General features: G+C 35.9%; 1 protein-coding gene across 2 annotated transcripts in view; it reads right to left on the bottom strand.

Moving 5' to 3' along the window:
* The window catches only part of CNST (consortin, connexin sorting protein), a 52,560-nt gene that overhangs the window by 11,506 nt on the left and 25,272 nt on the right, over positions 1-15,782 (bottom strand). For both annotated transcript variants that reach the window (XM_080342656.1, XM_080342655.1), the window contains 6 exons: positions 14,636-14,666; positions 12,030-12,116; positions 11,450-11,564; positions 8,980-9,001; positions 8,702-8,798; positions 3,809-4,680 (listed from right to left, as the gene is read on the bottom strand). In XM_080342656.1, the coding sequence (XP_080198782.1) occupies positions 3,809-4,680; positions 8,702-8,798; positions 8,980-9,001; positions 11,450-11,564; positions 12,030-12,116; positions 14,636-14,666 (1,224 nt within the window). The remainder of the gene's footprint in view (positions 1-3,808; positions 4,681-8,701; positions 8,799-8,979; positions 9,002-11,449; positions 11,565-12,029; positions 12,117-14,635; positions 14,667-15,782) is intronic.

The raw sequence follows: 15,782 nt of genomic DNA, 5'->3' as shown, positions 1-15,782 counted from the left end.
CAGGACTAGAGAAGTGATTGTCCCCTTGTACTTGGCACTGGTGAGGCCCCACCTTGAATATTGTGTTTGGTTTTGGGCCCCTCACTACAAGAAAGACATTGAGGTGGCGACGAAGCTGGTGAGGGGCCTGGAGCACAAGTCTGATGAGAAGTGGCTGATGGAACTGGGGCTGTTTAGCCTGGAGAAAAGGAGGCTGAGGGGAGACCTTATCACTGTCTACAGCTACCTGAGAGGAGGTTGTAGCATGGAGGCTGTTGGTCTCCTCTCCCAAGTAGCAAGCACTAGGACAAGGGGAAATGGCCTCAAGTTGTGGCGGGGAGGTTTAGATTGGATATTAGGAAAAATTCTTCATGGAGATGGTTGTCAGGCATTGGAACAGGCTGCCCAGGGAAGTGGTGGAGTCACCATCCCTGGAGGTGTTTAAAAGGCATTTAGACGAGGTTCTTAGGGATGTAGTTTAGTGGTATAATTAGGTTATGGTTGGTCTCGATGATCCTGAGGGTCTCTTCCAACTGAAATTATTATATGATTCTATTCCATAATTCTTGCAAACTCAAAACTACAGGACCCAAGCCATACCAGAGAACAGGGGATCTCAACAAGGACTCTGCCACCCTGGGAGACTCTGTCTTCAGGTCTAGTAGAGATAGGTGGAGACCTTGTTTCTGCAATCAAATCAGGTGCTAGTCACTATGTACTCAGTACTTTTTTAAAGTCTTGGTGTACAAAAATTGCCAACCAAAAGCTAGTACTTTTTGTCATGGTAGACAGTCTCATTGTCTCTGCTTTCTGAAAAAAACCTCAAATGATAATTTTCAAATAAGGAAAAACATTAAGATTTTACTGTTTTCCCTAACTGTCACTCAGGTTAGGGCTTATGTTCTAAACTTTTATTTCACGTGGCAAAACAGAACTTATATTATTGAGGTTACAATTTGCTTGATTGCTTGTACATCATTTCATTCTCACAGAAATGACAGCAGATATCTATGAAGAGGTTATACACTTCTGATATGTGCTGCTGCCAACTGCTCACTGTGCTTCAAAGTTCTTTGTTAGCTGTATGAATCTAGTTTCTATAAAATGACAGGGATTTTCCATCATCTGCATGTTTACAATACATAACATATTTTCATTTTGCTATTATTTAAAGCCAAAATCAGGATTTAGTGGATTTTCAGTCTTGTAATTAGTTATTGTAAATGGTAGACTAAAAGCAAGTGACATAAAGGATCTAAATTAGACAACTACATGAGACGATTCTTCGATCTCAATATGACATCAAACAAAACTTCCTAACTGTAAATACATATAAAAGTACTTTTCTCCATTTTCAATAAATTAATATTACACCTCCATTTAAAAATATTAATGAAATTTTGTCCTACCACATGATTTTTGTACCTTGTTTATTTCAAAATAATGTTCTGCCTTCTATTCTAACTTATTTGTGATGAATTTGTAAATACTTATTTCATTATATGTTTTAGCACAGTAAATTGATTTTTTTTTTTTTTACTGTGATGTTGGTACATTTCATGTAATTAATTTCATTCATGTGCTACCAATGCATTTTCTGGGTACATTTTTCAGAACCACTGTATGAAAACATTGTTCTCTTATCAGATGACCACAGCCCAAACAATGCAAATTCAAAGGCTTCAGGAGGACAAGAAAAGAAGAAATGTTATGGCTGGGTGCAAAGATCAGTCTGCTTGTCAAACCATCAGTCAAATCTTTTTTTAGTACTTTAGTACTTATTTTAGTACTAAAACAGTATCAGTGAAAGCAAGTTAACAGTACTGCTTTCTCAGGGGTGCCAAACCCTCTCAGTTCCTGGTGTCTTCCAGGCAAGCAGGAAGTGCTCACCACTTCTGAAAAGCAACCCCTAGGGCAACAATATTTGGTAACATTAATTGGAAAAGCAAAATACAAGCATATAATGAAACAATACAATCTGCTGTGCTGTCCTTAACTCACCCTGCTGCACTGAGAAATTTCAGGTATTGCAAAACAGCCCCAGATGCTGCATATTACAAATTTTAATCAGTACTGAGATTAATCCTTCTTCTCCTTGATTTAACCCCCCTGGCTCACACACGACTCAGGCCTCTTGTTAAGAACAATTCAAAAAAGACTCCCACCAGTGTTAGCCAACACTATGCTCTATATGGCCAGAAAAAGTGCTATGGAAAGACTCAAGGCACTTTTTCCTTGCCAGAGGCTCAACACTGAGTACTGGAAGTCTTAGCACTGGGATAGCAAGCCAGAAAAGAAACTAGATTCCCTGTAAAGCATAAGCTTTCTAACAGTATCAATATGCTGTTTCTCATCCCATCCTGTAAAATGCAAATGGCGTGAACATAGCAATTTTAAAACAGCTTCTATAGCATTAATTTAGGATTCTTTTACATGAAACTGAACAGTTCTCTCCTGTAGCTTAAAATGCTGAACTTGCAGTGGGCTCAAAAGAAAACTAATCCAGAGGGACGATATTTAATTTACTCTTCTGTTGTACATGTATATGGGCTTAGCATAGTCTGTCAACAAAATGCTCATTTTCAAAATCATCCTTTAAGTGACCACAAGCCAACGGATTTAGTTCAAAAGTTTGATTACATGTATGAACATGTACGGGAGTTTCCACATCTGCATGTTGGCAAGAGCTTGTGTACATCTTTGTGCACATGGCCCTCAGTCCTTGTACGTGGTGTGCTTCCTGACAACCCACAGAAAGACAAGGTGTTTCAGGACAGGTCACAATGAATGATCTTGGAAAGGAGGTAAGAAGCTCTTTAGGTGGGGAGAAAAAACAAAATGGTCCATTTCCAGCTCTGGAGAATTTGCCAAATGTAATAACATCAGCATGACTCCCCAGTATTTAGTTCCTTTCTTGGCTGCTCCCCCTCAGCAATCATGGGTTCTTGCTCTCTATGCATTAGCTTCTGATCTATAGAGAAATACTGTTACTTTATTGCCAAGGGATGTTGTACTGTTAAATGCATTAAAAACAGAGATGAACTTAGAAGAGACCTTTTTACAAGAGTTCCCCCTCCAGCATCTGGAATTGTGTCATTTCACAATAATCTCATTTTTTCATTTAAAGAAAAAGCTTTTAAGGTCCCACGATTGCAAATGCACCACAACCAGAAGACAAAGTGAAGATGTCATCATACACGCTCCAAGAAAGTCCCAAAGCAATACATCTTCTATATTTTCAGAAAACAAAGTCAGCTTATGAAACGCTCATCCTTGTTGTGGTCTATCAGCAACGCTGCAGAAAGGTGGCTTCAGGCTTAGAAGTTCTTTCTTAGTTTTGGCTGAACACAAAACTGCCTAAACTTGGCAAAATTAGAAGCCATACATTCATACACAGAGTTTATTACATATGTAGTTCTCACCTATGCAGAATAGGCAATGAAAAGCAGATTTTATTCTATGAATAGAAACAAACATGTTACATCATAGGCATTATGTTGACCTCTGATATAAAACTGTGATTTAAAAGGAACTGTCAGCCCATCTCCTAACAGTCTCTGTCAGAATAAAAAAAAAAAAAAAGGCTGTTCACACTCATTGACACTCACATCTGATTTTTAGAAACACAGAGCACTGCTGGTCGAGAAGGAGGTAAACAGGCAAAATATTTTTTTTCTGAATTTACTCCGAACAATTAATAAGTATAGATTTCTTTACAGGTTAAAAAATGATATATGAAGAAATATTTATCACAGTTTGAAGTTGTAAATTTCTAAAATATTTTAACTGAGATAAATATGGAAGATTTTATAGGATTCACAGTATTTACCTCAGCAATCTCTATCCTTCTTGCAAGTTCATCAAGAGAAGAAAAGCTGTCATCTAGTGATAAAGCTTCCAGTGAGTTGTAAGATGCTCGTTCAGGTGAAATATCTGGAACAGTGTCGAAGTCCTCTTGGCTTCCTAAGTTTGCAAATGATTCTTCAGTGTCTATTATGTTACCATTCAAAAATCTGAGAAATAAATCTTCTTGTTCTTCATTATTTACCTTCTCCTCCTGTCCTGCTGTTCTCTGTATTTCCTTGCATACTTGTAAATGGGCAGTATTCTCATGCTCAGACACTTTATTACATCCAGAGCACACATTTGATGCAGTTCTGTCCTGCGAAGATCTATCGTCATCAGGCTGTTTCTGTTGCTGCTTTAAATCACTGTCTCCAGGCTGGCCACTAGCAATTTCTGAAGGGCCAGCATCATGTTTTGATCTGAGCAGATTTCTATCAGCTTGCACACCTTTATCAGCAGGAACCAAATCAGTAGGCATAGAATCAGTGTCTGATAAAACCAAAGCATCTACCATTGGCTCGAGAGGGAGTTTCACTCCAGGCTCCCCAGCTGCGCCTTCTATTTTTTCTGCATCCTTAGAGAGTTGTCTTTCTCTCGGCTGCAAACTGTTATCTTTACTGGCATCCCCAGATGACAAACAGCCTAAAGAAGGCCTGCCCACTGTCCCTGTGGACTGGGTGTGTGGCTCCAATGTTGATTCAGCACTGCAGTGCTGCTCCTCCATGTGGTCCTTTCCTGCAGCTACCCGAACACTTGCTGCCTCTGTCAGTCTCTCAGTTCGTTTTTCACCTGGAGAACTAGTGCTCCGCTGTTTATCTTCCTTCTTTGGTCCAATGCCAGGACAAGTTTCAGTACCTAAGTGCAACAGGAAAAACAGTTCCCGTGTTTTTAAATGATTCAAAGCATCAGCCCAGGGGGGAAAGAGTATACTGTGATTTGATAACACTGTAACCTAATGCTTTAAAATGCACTCGCATAAAGGGCAGGTTATTTTATGCTCCAGAGTCAGAATAAAACTTTCGTTAGTGGTCTGAAAAGCTGACTCATGATTTGGCAAAGTATTTGTACACGTTCTTGCAGGCAAAGCACATGCTTTAGTGCCCTCCTGAAAAGAGTCACTCCCATACTTCAAGCACTATATGTATGTTATTATCTTTCTGAACAGCCACATTTCTTCTAAGGCATATTTTATGTAAGTGCATCTCATGGAGGCCTGGAGTACAGACAAATGCACTTAATTACAGAAAACTCTATTTTGATGCCATTGTATCTATTACACAGGGATTGAGATCATACTAATTTAATAAATTTTAAATTAAATTCTTTTAAGTGGGTAACTAACTCCTTTGGTTAATGCTGAATTAAATATCCCATTAGAATATTTTACATAACGGACTGCACAAAAAGATGTTGCTTTTTGGATATGTAAGTTAGTTTACATGTTAAAAAATGCAACTGGACACAGATTATTTCTGTGTTCACATTTACAATACAAATGAAGACTGATTTTTCGTATCTGAAATTCCAGAGAGAAACAAGGTGAATTCTACATAGCTTGTGAATTCACCTACTATGGCAACGACCTGCTGATGAAGGAGTAGATGGTTAGCCCAAGCTGTCAATAAAATTATTAGACATTAGCCATTACAAGAAGCTCAAAGCCAAAACTCCTCTTTCAGGCTTATGAAGAGAGAAAGGATGTATTTCCAATTAGAACAGCAAAGCAAGCTAGCTATGACTTTAATAAAAGCCAGGTTAAGACTATTATTACAGTAGGACTATTGTTACAGTAATAGTAATAACCTCAAACAACAAATTAATACCTCTAGAAAATACATTTGTGTTTTTTGTGCATAGAGAAGAGCAGAAGGGTCTTATGAATAGATTAACGAAGAGATCAAACAATGCCCTTATTAACTGTATATGTTCTCACAAGAATGACTGAAGATCTTAATGCAAATTTTCTCCTTCCTCACCTGTCAAAACCTCACTTAAAATCTAAGCAATTTCCTGAAGTTGTTACATGAACAAGGTCATATTTGCTAGCCTTTAAAGAAATGTTTGCATTAATTCATTGTATTGAACAATTTTATTAAATTACAAACCAGCCCCATTTTGAAGGATAATGAAATACAAGGTAGCATAGAAAAGACAGGCTTGGAAATCGAAAAAGAGAACATCCAACCATCTCAAAATGCAGAAAAAAAAATCAGAACAACATTAACAGGAAGAAAGGGTACAGGGAGCCTAACTTCTGTAAAACACTGTAAGAAAAAATGGGTATGAGATAGGGATTTTTTGAAAATTACACACAGAGGAGCAGATAGCTCAAGGGATTTGTAACAGGATACTGAGCCCTTCACATATAGGTCATGAGTTCAAACACAGCCTGTATTAGTGGTACAAGACTTTGTTACCATCTGTCAACTTTTCCTAGTGGATATATCCACATTACAACAGGCATCTTTGTTGGCAGCTTCAACTGCAACCAAGATTAAATGGAATTAGAAATTAAATCAAATTCTTTACCATGAAAGGTGTCCCTGGAGCTTAGGGATCTGTTCCTAAGAAAGCAAAAAATGATCCCGGCATTGTTATCTAACTACAGATTAATAGATTAATTTCTGCTTTAGATTAGTAAGGAAGTGTGATTTTACTTCAAAGATGCTACCATAGTATAATGCAACAATCTACAATGTAATATATATATTTACATATAATCTAATACTACTTCTTATTGATAATCACTAGATAAACTGTTATTTTGAGCATATGAAATAAAGGGCAGTCTTCAAACCACTTGAGAATTTCCTTTTCCTGTCTTGCTCTGAGTCCTACTTCTATAATACTACCAGCAGCTAAATTAAGTATCTCTCTCTGCAGATTGGTAGACAAATTTCTAAGAGAAGAAAACATTTACAGATTTACTTCTCATTTTTCATGATGCAGAGAAAAAAAACACACCCAAAAAGCAGAAGACAAACATTCTAAGTTTTCAATGACAAGGTCCATCCATTTAGGCTAATGCTGAACAGACTCTATGGTTATTATAGTATAGGATTCTGCTGGTGTTCAGGCAAAATCAAAAACCATGCTCAAAATGCCATATTGCTTCTAGTCCTGAGCTGGATCACTCAGCCACACCTCAATTTTTTGCACCACACTAAACAGTGTATATAAATTCAGAGTTATACGTCACCTTCGTCCAGTTTCTGTATTAGTTCATACCAATGCCTTCCCTACCCACAACCTTCTAACTGCAACACCAGCATTCGGCCTGTGATGCTGCTGCATTGACTCAGTGAGGGGCAGCAGTAGCCAACTGACCACATACTGCCTGAACAGATCAAGAGACCTGGTGCAGGGTGCGTCCTCATGAATGTGCTAATCTTGTGAAAATCATCTTTTGCAAATCTTAAGCACTTAAACTTGAGCTAGGCTCGAAATATTTGCATCTTTGTATTGAAAAAGTATTTAGCTGTGCTGGAAAACTCTCAGCAGAACTGCTTTCTATTGGATGACATAGCTTCCCTAATTTACAAGCATTTCACAGGAACCCAAAGATTTCCTTAACATTTGGATGAGTTATGTTAAGAGAAAGGCAAGAAAAATTCCATTTACACCATTACTTCCACATTAAGTTTAATATGTCTTGGTGTTCTACCACAGTGCTTTAACATTGACACAAAATTCTCCTTAATTCAGAAGTTTCAAATGTTCAGAAATCCTACTCTCCAGAAAGCTTTTGTTCCCAACCTAGAATAAAAGTAATGAAAAAATTCTAAGTGCCTAAATTTTTTCCATGTGAATTTCCAGCCATCCAAAAAGCATTTGGTTCTTTTGATCTGCTTTCTGAGCTGTAGAACATGTTTGGTTTGTGTTTTCAATGTTTTGTGTTAGGTTACAAGAACAAAGACAGAGAAATAGCGATAGAGGGATCAAAGTAAAAGAGGATGAAGATGAGGAAGATCCCCACATGTGGAGAACCATGACTGTTCATTAATTCCTGATTCTCCTGAACATCCTGGCTGATAGTTTAGGTTTGAGAGGGACCTCCTGAGGTCACTCAGGCCAATCCTCATATTGTAAGAAATTCTAGCTGTTTTTAAGGAAAGGTACTAAGTTTAGGCCAATTTTGGCAAACTGGAACATGGCAAAAAAAAGAAATTTTTGCTCAAAGAGAGGAGAGAGCACAGCCTGGTAGTACCAATGCTCTTTTCCCTTCTGTCTTCATTTTAACAATCCATTAATTTGCAAATGTTTCATAAGAACCCAATGATTTTAGCAAATTACTCAGAACAAAACAGCCACTGCCTCAAGGCAGGAGGAGGAAAATAAAGCTGACATAAAAGTGTATACTGAAAAAAATCATCAGAAGCATGTTTTTCTCATCAAGGCCCCCCTAAAAGCTTCCTAGTTTTCTGTGCTGTTACAGAAAAATGTGTCTCAAAATCACTGATATCATATGTAACTTAAAATAGTTACTAATACTATTAGCTATACTAAATTGCCACAACTCAGAATATTTGTGATCAGATAGTTTACCTTATATTTTATACATACAAATTATGTATCTTGTCTCTAGTTTTGTACACAGTTTTGTAGCTTATGTAGGCTGCTATAAATGCATGCACACTTAAAAGACTTTTTGATGGAGACTAGAGTTTAATTATAATTCTGAATATCAATGGCTAATTAAAATAGCATAGTATGTCCATTGTACAGTTTTGAAAAAAAAATTAAAATTTGCACAAATGGATTAATCTGTGGGAATCTAACAAATGCTGTAGCTTCAAACGAAATACCTTCGAATTATTTATGATAATATGTCATTACAGTATATTTAAAACAAACATAAACACATGTACATACATACCTGATTTTAAAGAAGCAGCTTCTCTTTCCGTTACATTTTTTGATTCCACTAACTGAAGCAAACAACTGCTTTCCCATGTCTTTTCTGCAGCTACTAGCTGTAAAATATGATAGTATTTCCTGTAATTTTTGGAATTAAATAGGAATACTGTGACCTTTTGAGACAACCAAACTTCAAACAGTTTCTATACTAAACTGGAAAAACTGTACCTAATAATATTAAAAATATATTTATTAGCATTTTTTGACAAAGCAGAACTCAATTAAACAGCTGCTTACCTGATTTTTGTATGCCTGTGGCCTGCAGCAATAAAGAAAAAAAGAATAAATTAAACAACTTAGTAGCAACATTCTTCATAACAAATGTCAGTGAAATATTATAAGCCTTTGCTCTGCTCTAATATTAGCACAGAACTTTTCCTACACTGAAATGGTGTCAGCATGGTAGTGTACTTTCAAGCACAGATCTGTACCATATGTGAATATCATCAGAAGACCAATTAGCCCAAACATTGCTCCACCTAATTGAGAAAGCAGTCAGAAGAAAGTTAACTGCAACATAACAAGTGGTCTAAATTCCTGCAAAACTTTATACTCTGAAGGAACTCTAACAACTTTTAAAACTGTGTAAGGACTCAGTATCTACTAGTATTAAAAATACCAATCACTATAACAGAGATTTAGGAATGGGAAAAAAAACCAAACCAAAACAACCACAAAATATATTTCCCTTTCACAGACGGTTTACACTAGGACACATCTTCTGGGTAATGTAAGATATAAGAGCTCCCACAGATTGCACTGGGATTCACAGGTGAGCCAGCACCACTAACAGTCACTGTAGACCCTGCAAACTGTGTAGAGATTCATGCAGAATGTGTTTTATCAGGCACAATCTGTCTTGCAGCCTTTCATACAGCAATGAAGATAAATTGTCAAACTTTTTGTTTAAAGCTACTGAAAAAAAATAAAAGTAGGACAGACAAGAGGGAAAAGCACTGATGTTCATAATCTTGAAAAAACCCAGACAGTTGCACTGACTTTTAATTTTTACCATTTAAACTTCAATAAGGGATACTCAAAACTACCTTTAAAGAACAAACATGTCTAGAATGTAGCTGTAGACCTTGAGTATCAGAAAAAGTTATATTACTTTCAATTACAAAAGCAAAATGCCCACATTTTCTGAGACCTGCATGTTATTCATTAAAAAGTAAAGTATAATTTTAACTACAAAATAAATTGAGATTAAAGCTTAGGAAAAAAATCATATGAAACAATAAAAACAAATAGGCTTTTTCCTAGAGAGTTTGGAACAGTAATGATGTTAAACACAAGAGAACCGATCATGGCAAATGAACACGAGCCTTAATTTTTATCCAGTTGCAGGGTTTGTCAGAAGTGAGAATGATGTTACATAACTGAAATTTTGTATTTTAAAGTAAGGCTGCACGGAAGATTCAGAAGCAGAAACCAGAGTTATTCTCAACAAAGTGACAATCAAGGTCACAACAGGGAGGTGCTGCTTGTTGCAGCATATAAATTGCAATAGACTTGAATCTTAATCCTTCTATGGGCTTGCAAGGTCATGTACGAGGAAAGGCAGGCTGAGGAACCCTCCAGGCACTCCGAGTGTGATCATGCAGTAGCAGCAGGCTGTGGGTGTAAACATGCAGCTATGGTGCTAGAGCTGCCTCCTCCTGTGGAAACACAGGAGTATGCTCTCCAGGGGTTCCCTCCCAAACGTATTCAGACTACAAATAAACAATCCCTGCCCAGGTTCTGGCAACATGCATGTTTTCAAACTTCTATACAGTCACTCAGAATTAAAAAACGTGGAAGACAAATCATACTCTCTATGAACAACAGAAGCATTTTGGTTTTTATTACAGCCAGACTGACTAAGCCAATACAAATGCATTTGAAAAAGTTCTCTCTCCCCATCTGATTAAGAGCATCTCCCCTGTCACAGGCTGGTCTTTTCACAGCCTTTAAATATTATTAGTTTCCTTACTATTGTTGACTGATCATTTTTCAGTGGCAGCTGGTATAATTTTTTCCATCCGTCCCTTAAACTGAGCGTCTAGTAGGTAGGTCTTTCACCCAAGAAATGACAGTTCTCCTTTCTGATGGTTACAATCCCATCTGTGTTACTGCCCAGAATAGCACCCTGGGCACTGTCCAAAAGTTGGTGACATACTGATTCAGGAGGCTGCTGAATCAGGAAAAGCAGTTACAAACTAAGATTTCACTACTTTTCAGAATACTGCCTTCCTGGGGAACTACTACTATTTGGGAATAAAATCACATTGCGTAGATGTGAGTGCTGGAGTCTGAGATGCTAGGCAATTGAATTTAAAAACAGTGATTAAAGCAATAGGTATAGACATAACCACCATCATTTACAGTCTCTCTCTCTCTTCCTAAATTAACACTACTCAGTTTTCGCTTTGGCTGAAAATGCTCACAAATTAACTCAAAACTCCATTTCTGGCAAACTAATGGTTTGATGAAAACAGTTCAGATCTAGTCCCTATACATTCCCCAAACTGCATTAAAACACTGTGAAAGTTGATGGTAACAAAAACATTTCAGTCACATATCAAAAAAGAACAACCACTTTATAACCAAATTCACTGAAGTCAATGGGATGCAACTTTTATTTTGAGATTGACCTATACTGGCAAGTAGTCAACAGCTGTGTTAATGTATTAGTACTGCAAAAGTCAAAATACATTCTTATACTTACTGTTGATGAGAAGAGCAAACTCTAGTCAGCTTTTCTAATTCTTCACCACTCAGTTCTTTAGCTGAATTTCTCAGTGTTGTAACTGGACCAGGAACTGCTGTTTTCCATTTTCTTTCTAAATAAAATTAAAAAAAAAATCATTTTTACTCAAAGTATTATAAAAATAGTATTTGCTTAACAGTAAACATATATATGAAACTAATTAATGGAGAAATATTGACAACACTTCTGTGTATGCTCCACAATCTTGTTTCAGACTATGCAAAAAAAGCATTGTATATTTTCACAATATACTTTATTTTCATCACGCCAGATTCACCAAGTCTAAACCAAAAATAAGCTCAAAACAACCGTGGCTCAAAGTCTCAATTAACAGAATAAAGAATGATGAACCATTTGCACTTGTTTCATGAAAAGTGTGGGAAGAAAACTTTTCTTGTAACAAGCTCACAGAAATTCTGATATAAATGCTGCTTTTGCTATGTAACATTTTTAAGCTGTAAAAAGCTATACTCCATTATTTAGAAAAACAAAACAAATTAACTCTTTCTTCTACCATATCAGTTTAACCTATACTCACCCCACTGTTCTTGTATGGAAGAAAGATTTGCAAGCAGCTGCTCATGATATAGTCGTTCAAGCTGAATGAATTTCATTGCCTTTTCATCTGGATGCAAGGTTAAAGAAAAATGCACACACGTATGGACATGTAATGACTTATTTACATTTGGCACCATATTTTAAAGGCCAATCATCATGTACCTGGAATTTGACATAACTGAATCAAAATGAATAATGGCTAGCATCCAGATTTCTGTGCAAGGAAGAAAACAATAGCAGACACGAAAACAGAAAGTAAGAAGTAAAATAACCTGAGAAAAGTTCCAAAAATGAAAAGCCTATTCTCTTCAGCAGTTACCCCTTCCCACATGCCTTAAGCCCAGCAGAAGTTCTAGAAAAGAAATGAACAAAATATTGTTATGCTGACAACTCTTATCAGAAAACAAAATCTCTGGGAAATGAAAAGCAAAACAATTACACAAATAGCAGTATGTGTATATCAAGAAACACAAATATATGTCAATAACCATAATTAACTGAAAATATGTCTCCTTCCAACTGACCAGCTGGAGATTGTATTTAAAAAATTACCCCAACTCAAACTTGCAATAAATACCCTCCTCCTTTTCAATCATTGTATCCAACACTGATGTACAGCTGAGTTCACCTTTTTTCTTCTTTCTGAAAATTCTGCTTACTTTTCTTCTATACTAAAACCTCTTTTGCCTCCCTTAGGGTTATCAAGATGTTCACAAAGTTATACTGATAGTTATTTATTTTGTAATAGTCACGATAATTCCAGTCCCATGAAGCCTGAATTGTTAGTTGTTCCATTTAAAGCCATGTTTTGCCAGCTATTTGAAATTTGATTGTACATTACTATGAGGTTATTAGTACAGTGAATGAAGGTTTTAGTAATACAGAAAAAATATATTCCATTATTCATGATAATTAAAATACTGGGGTAATTATTACAAAAACACAACCAGTATTTGTTCTTCTTGTTAACATCTTGCAACATATACATAGCATGGCTTATGAACAACAATATTAATGGAAAGAATATTCCCTGCCTTCAAGAAATCTGTTTTTAGAAACAGGATTACAGATCAGAGAGATAACCTTAGAGGATCACAGCAACAAGCCCTGAATTATTGTTAATATGAAGTTCTACACTGGATGAATTACAATGTCTGTCATGGATAATTAATACAGTGCAACATGATCAAGTTAGTTCTTTATTAACCTCAGGAAACTGATGGTTGCAAGTACAGAAGAGATATCCTTCATAAATATGTATTATACAGTGGTGTTGAATTCCACACATCAGGTGTACATTGCATTAAAAATATTTCCTTTGGTCAGCTTTAAATACAATGCCCTTCAATTAAAGCAACTTCTATGAAAGAAAAACTGTCTATCATGCTATTGAATGCATTTCCCCCTGCAGAGCCATCATTTACTACAGACATTTTCCATACCTTTAATTTGTGCTGCATATTTTTGATTTTCTGATGGATGCTATTGAATGAGGATGATCAAGCCAGAAGTACTAAGACAGTGGTGGATATCTTATTTTATGTATTGCTTTTATAATATTGTGACAGTTATTTATGTGGTTTTGTACTACAGGCTGAAATAATTTGGCTAAGTTTCAAGGATACCTTTCCAGGTTTCTTATGCTTTGTTATTTAACCATGATAATAGCCTATTTGCTGTATTTTGTTTGTAACAAATTACATAATTTATGATGCATCGTAGTGAATCACTTATACCTTAAGGGCTTACCACTCCTGCCTCTTCTTTTTAGCCTGATCCTTTTCCCTTAAAAACAAATGAAGGAATACCCTGTCCACCTTTTCTAAAAATATAATTTCACTTCAAGGTTTAATATGATTATTCTCTCCCACAATTAGTGAAACATAGTAGAGTAATTAGCAGCAGTTCAACTATTATAACTTTTTTAACAAACTTATTTGTATTATCTAGGAATAAATCAAAATAAACTGAACCATGGAACTAGCTGTTCCCAGAAGTAATTAGCCAGTTGCCTACGACAGTTTCTCAAACCACCTTGATACGATTTTGACTAATTAGCATCTGCAAAACAACACGTTGCTGTTGTTTGAGGATGATTGCTGATCTCCCCTAGCTCACTGTGTTTGGTATTTTTATTCTAATCTAGACACTTGTAGTACATACTCTAATCAACTGTTGTGATAATTTTCTTCTTACTATAACAGTGCCCTATTTGATATAATAGAACACACACCCTATCTAGATTGGACGTATTCCTAGTTAATAATACGTAGAACAGAACTTATCCTATGAAAACAGAAGTTCTTTGAAAATATTTTCTTACTTCCTTGTTTGTGCACAGATACTGATGATTGTATCAGTACAACTTTTGGAAGTGGATTTATTACTTAACTCATATTCCAGCTGTCTGATTAAGAAGGACATGCGAACATATTGTAGACTCACTCATAGGTAAATTACGGATGTTTACTTCTTTGTAACCCTGTCCCACAACCTGTGAGTCAACAGTAAAGCATTATTCTTTTATATTTCATCATGCCAGATCATCTTAATATCGCGTAAAAATTTCTACAAGTAAAAGGATACATTCTTCCTCTTGAAAATAGGTCTCGGCTATCTGCAAAAGTAAAAAAAAAATAGGATTCTATAGTTCTCATGAGAGTGGTAAGGATAAAATACAAACTTTTTATAACAGCTTTAGACATCTATTTTGCAAGTTCACATTTAGTTTGGGTAAAATACAAATGTTCAGACTGAATATGTGTATTCTTATTCTAGCAAAGATGTTTAAAAATAACATTTCTTTGTTGCATGATATTAAGTCCTCTCACACAAATGGATTTGCCCAAATGTTAGCTGGGTTTTATACTGTTACAAACAACAATTATTTCAGAAACCTTTCTCGTGATCATATTAGAAAGTTTTAAAATTACCTAGAACAGAAGTACCATGTTTACTGATATGAGTTGAAGAGTTTTAATTCTGGTTTTAGTTTTTAATTCTGTTACTGAACATTGCTTCCTTATGTTTGATCAAATTACAGTCATTGCTGAGTGCTCCCGAGCATTACAGTGCAATGTGGTAAAATGGAGAAATGGAGGTTTCCTTACTGATAAGAAAAGAACAATCTTTTGATAAAAGACTCTAAAAATACCACCTATCATAGTGTCAGACATACCAACAACCTTCCTGTTTATATTTAAAAAAAAAAAAAAAAAAGTATATAGAATTTGAAATATTTACAATACGAATATTTGAAATTCATGAGATAAACATAAAAGGGCTCAAATTCTGAATTTTTTCCTGTATTACTCCTAGTCGACTCACAGAAGCCAGACAACACCATTGCAGCGGACTTCTGCCACTTCCTTTCCTGAAGCTGCTCTGCTGTGTTAAAAAGATTTAAAGATCCTCTACCTCATGTGCCAGTTCACTAAGCCTAACATCTTGATATCTGAAGGTCTTCAACAAGAGAGCAAGTCATGGAGTTAAGCCAGATGGCAGTTCTTTGATTTGCACCATAGTTGTTATGACATGGAACAAATCTGAGGCTCTTCCTCCTTAAGCTGACATTTCCATAATAGAACAATTAAAATTGGATTTTTAACAAGACAGCTCTGCCAAAAACGACCATCGGAAAAAAAAATACAATTCTTCAAGACTTGTTTTTTTAGATGGATGTTAATATAGATACGTCAAAACAAAGAAATATCAGGGAGTCAACACAAGAAAC

This window comes from Nesoenas mayeri (genome assembly GCF_963082525.1).
Source record: "Nesoenas mayeri genome assembly, chromosome: 3".
In the NCBI taxonomy this organism is placed as follows: Eukaryota; Metazoa; Chordata; class Aves; order Columbiformes; family Columbidae; genus Nesoenas; species Nesoenas mayeri.
Note: the sequence above shows the minus strand (reverse complement) of the source record. Positions and strands in the feature narration are given on the sequence as shown.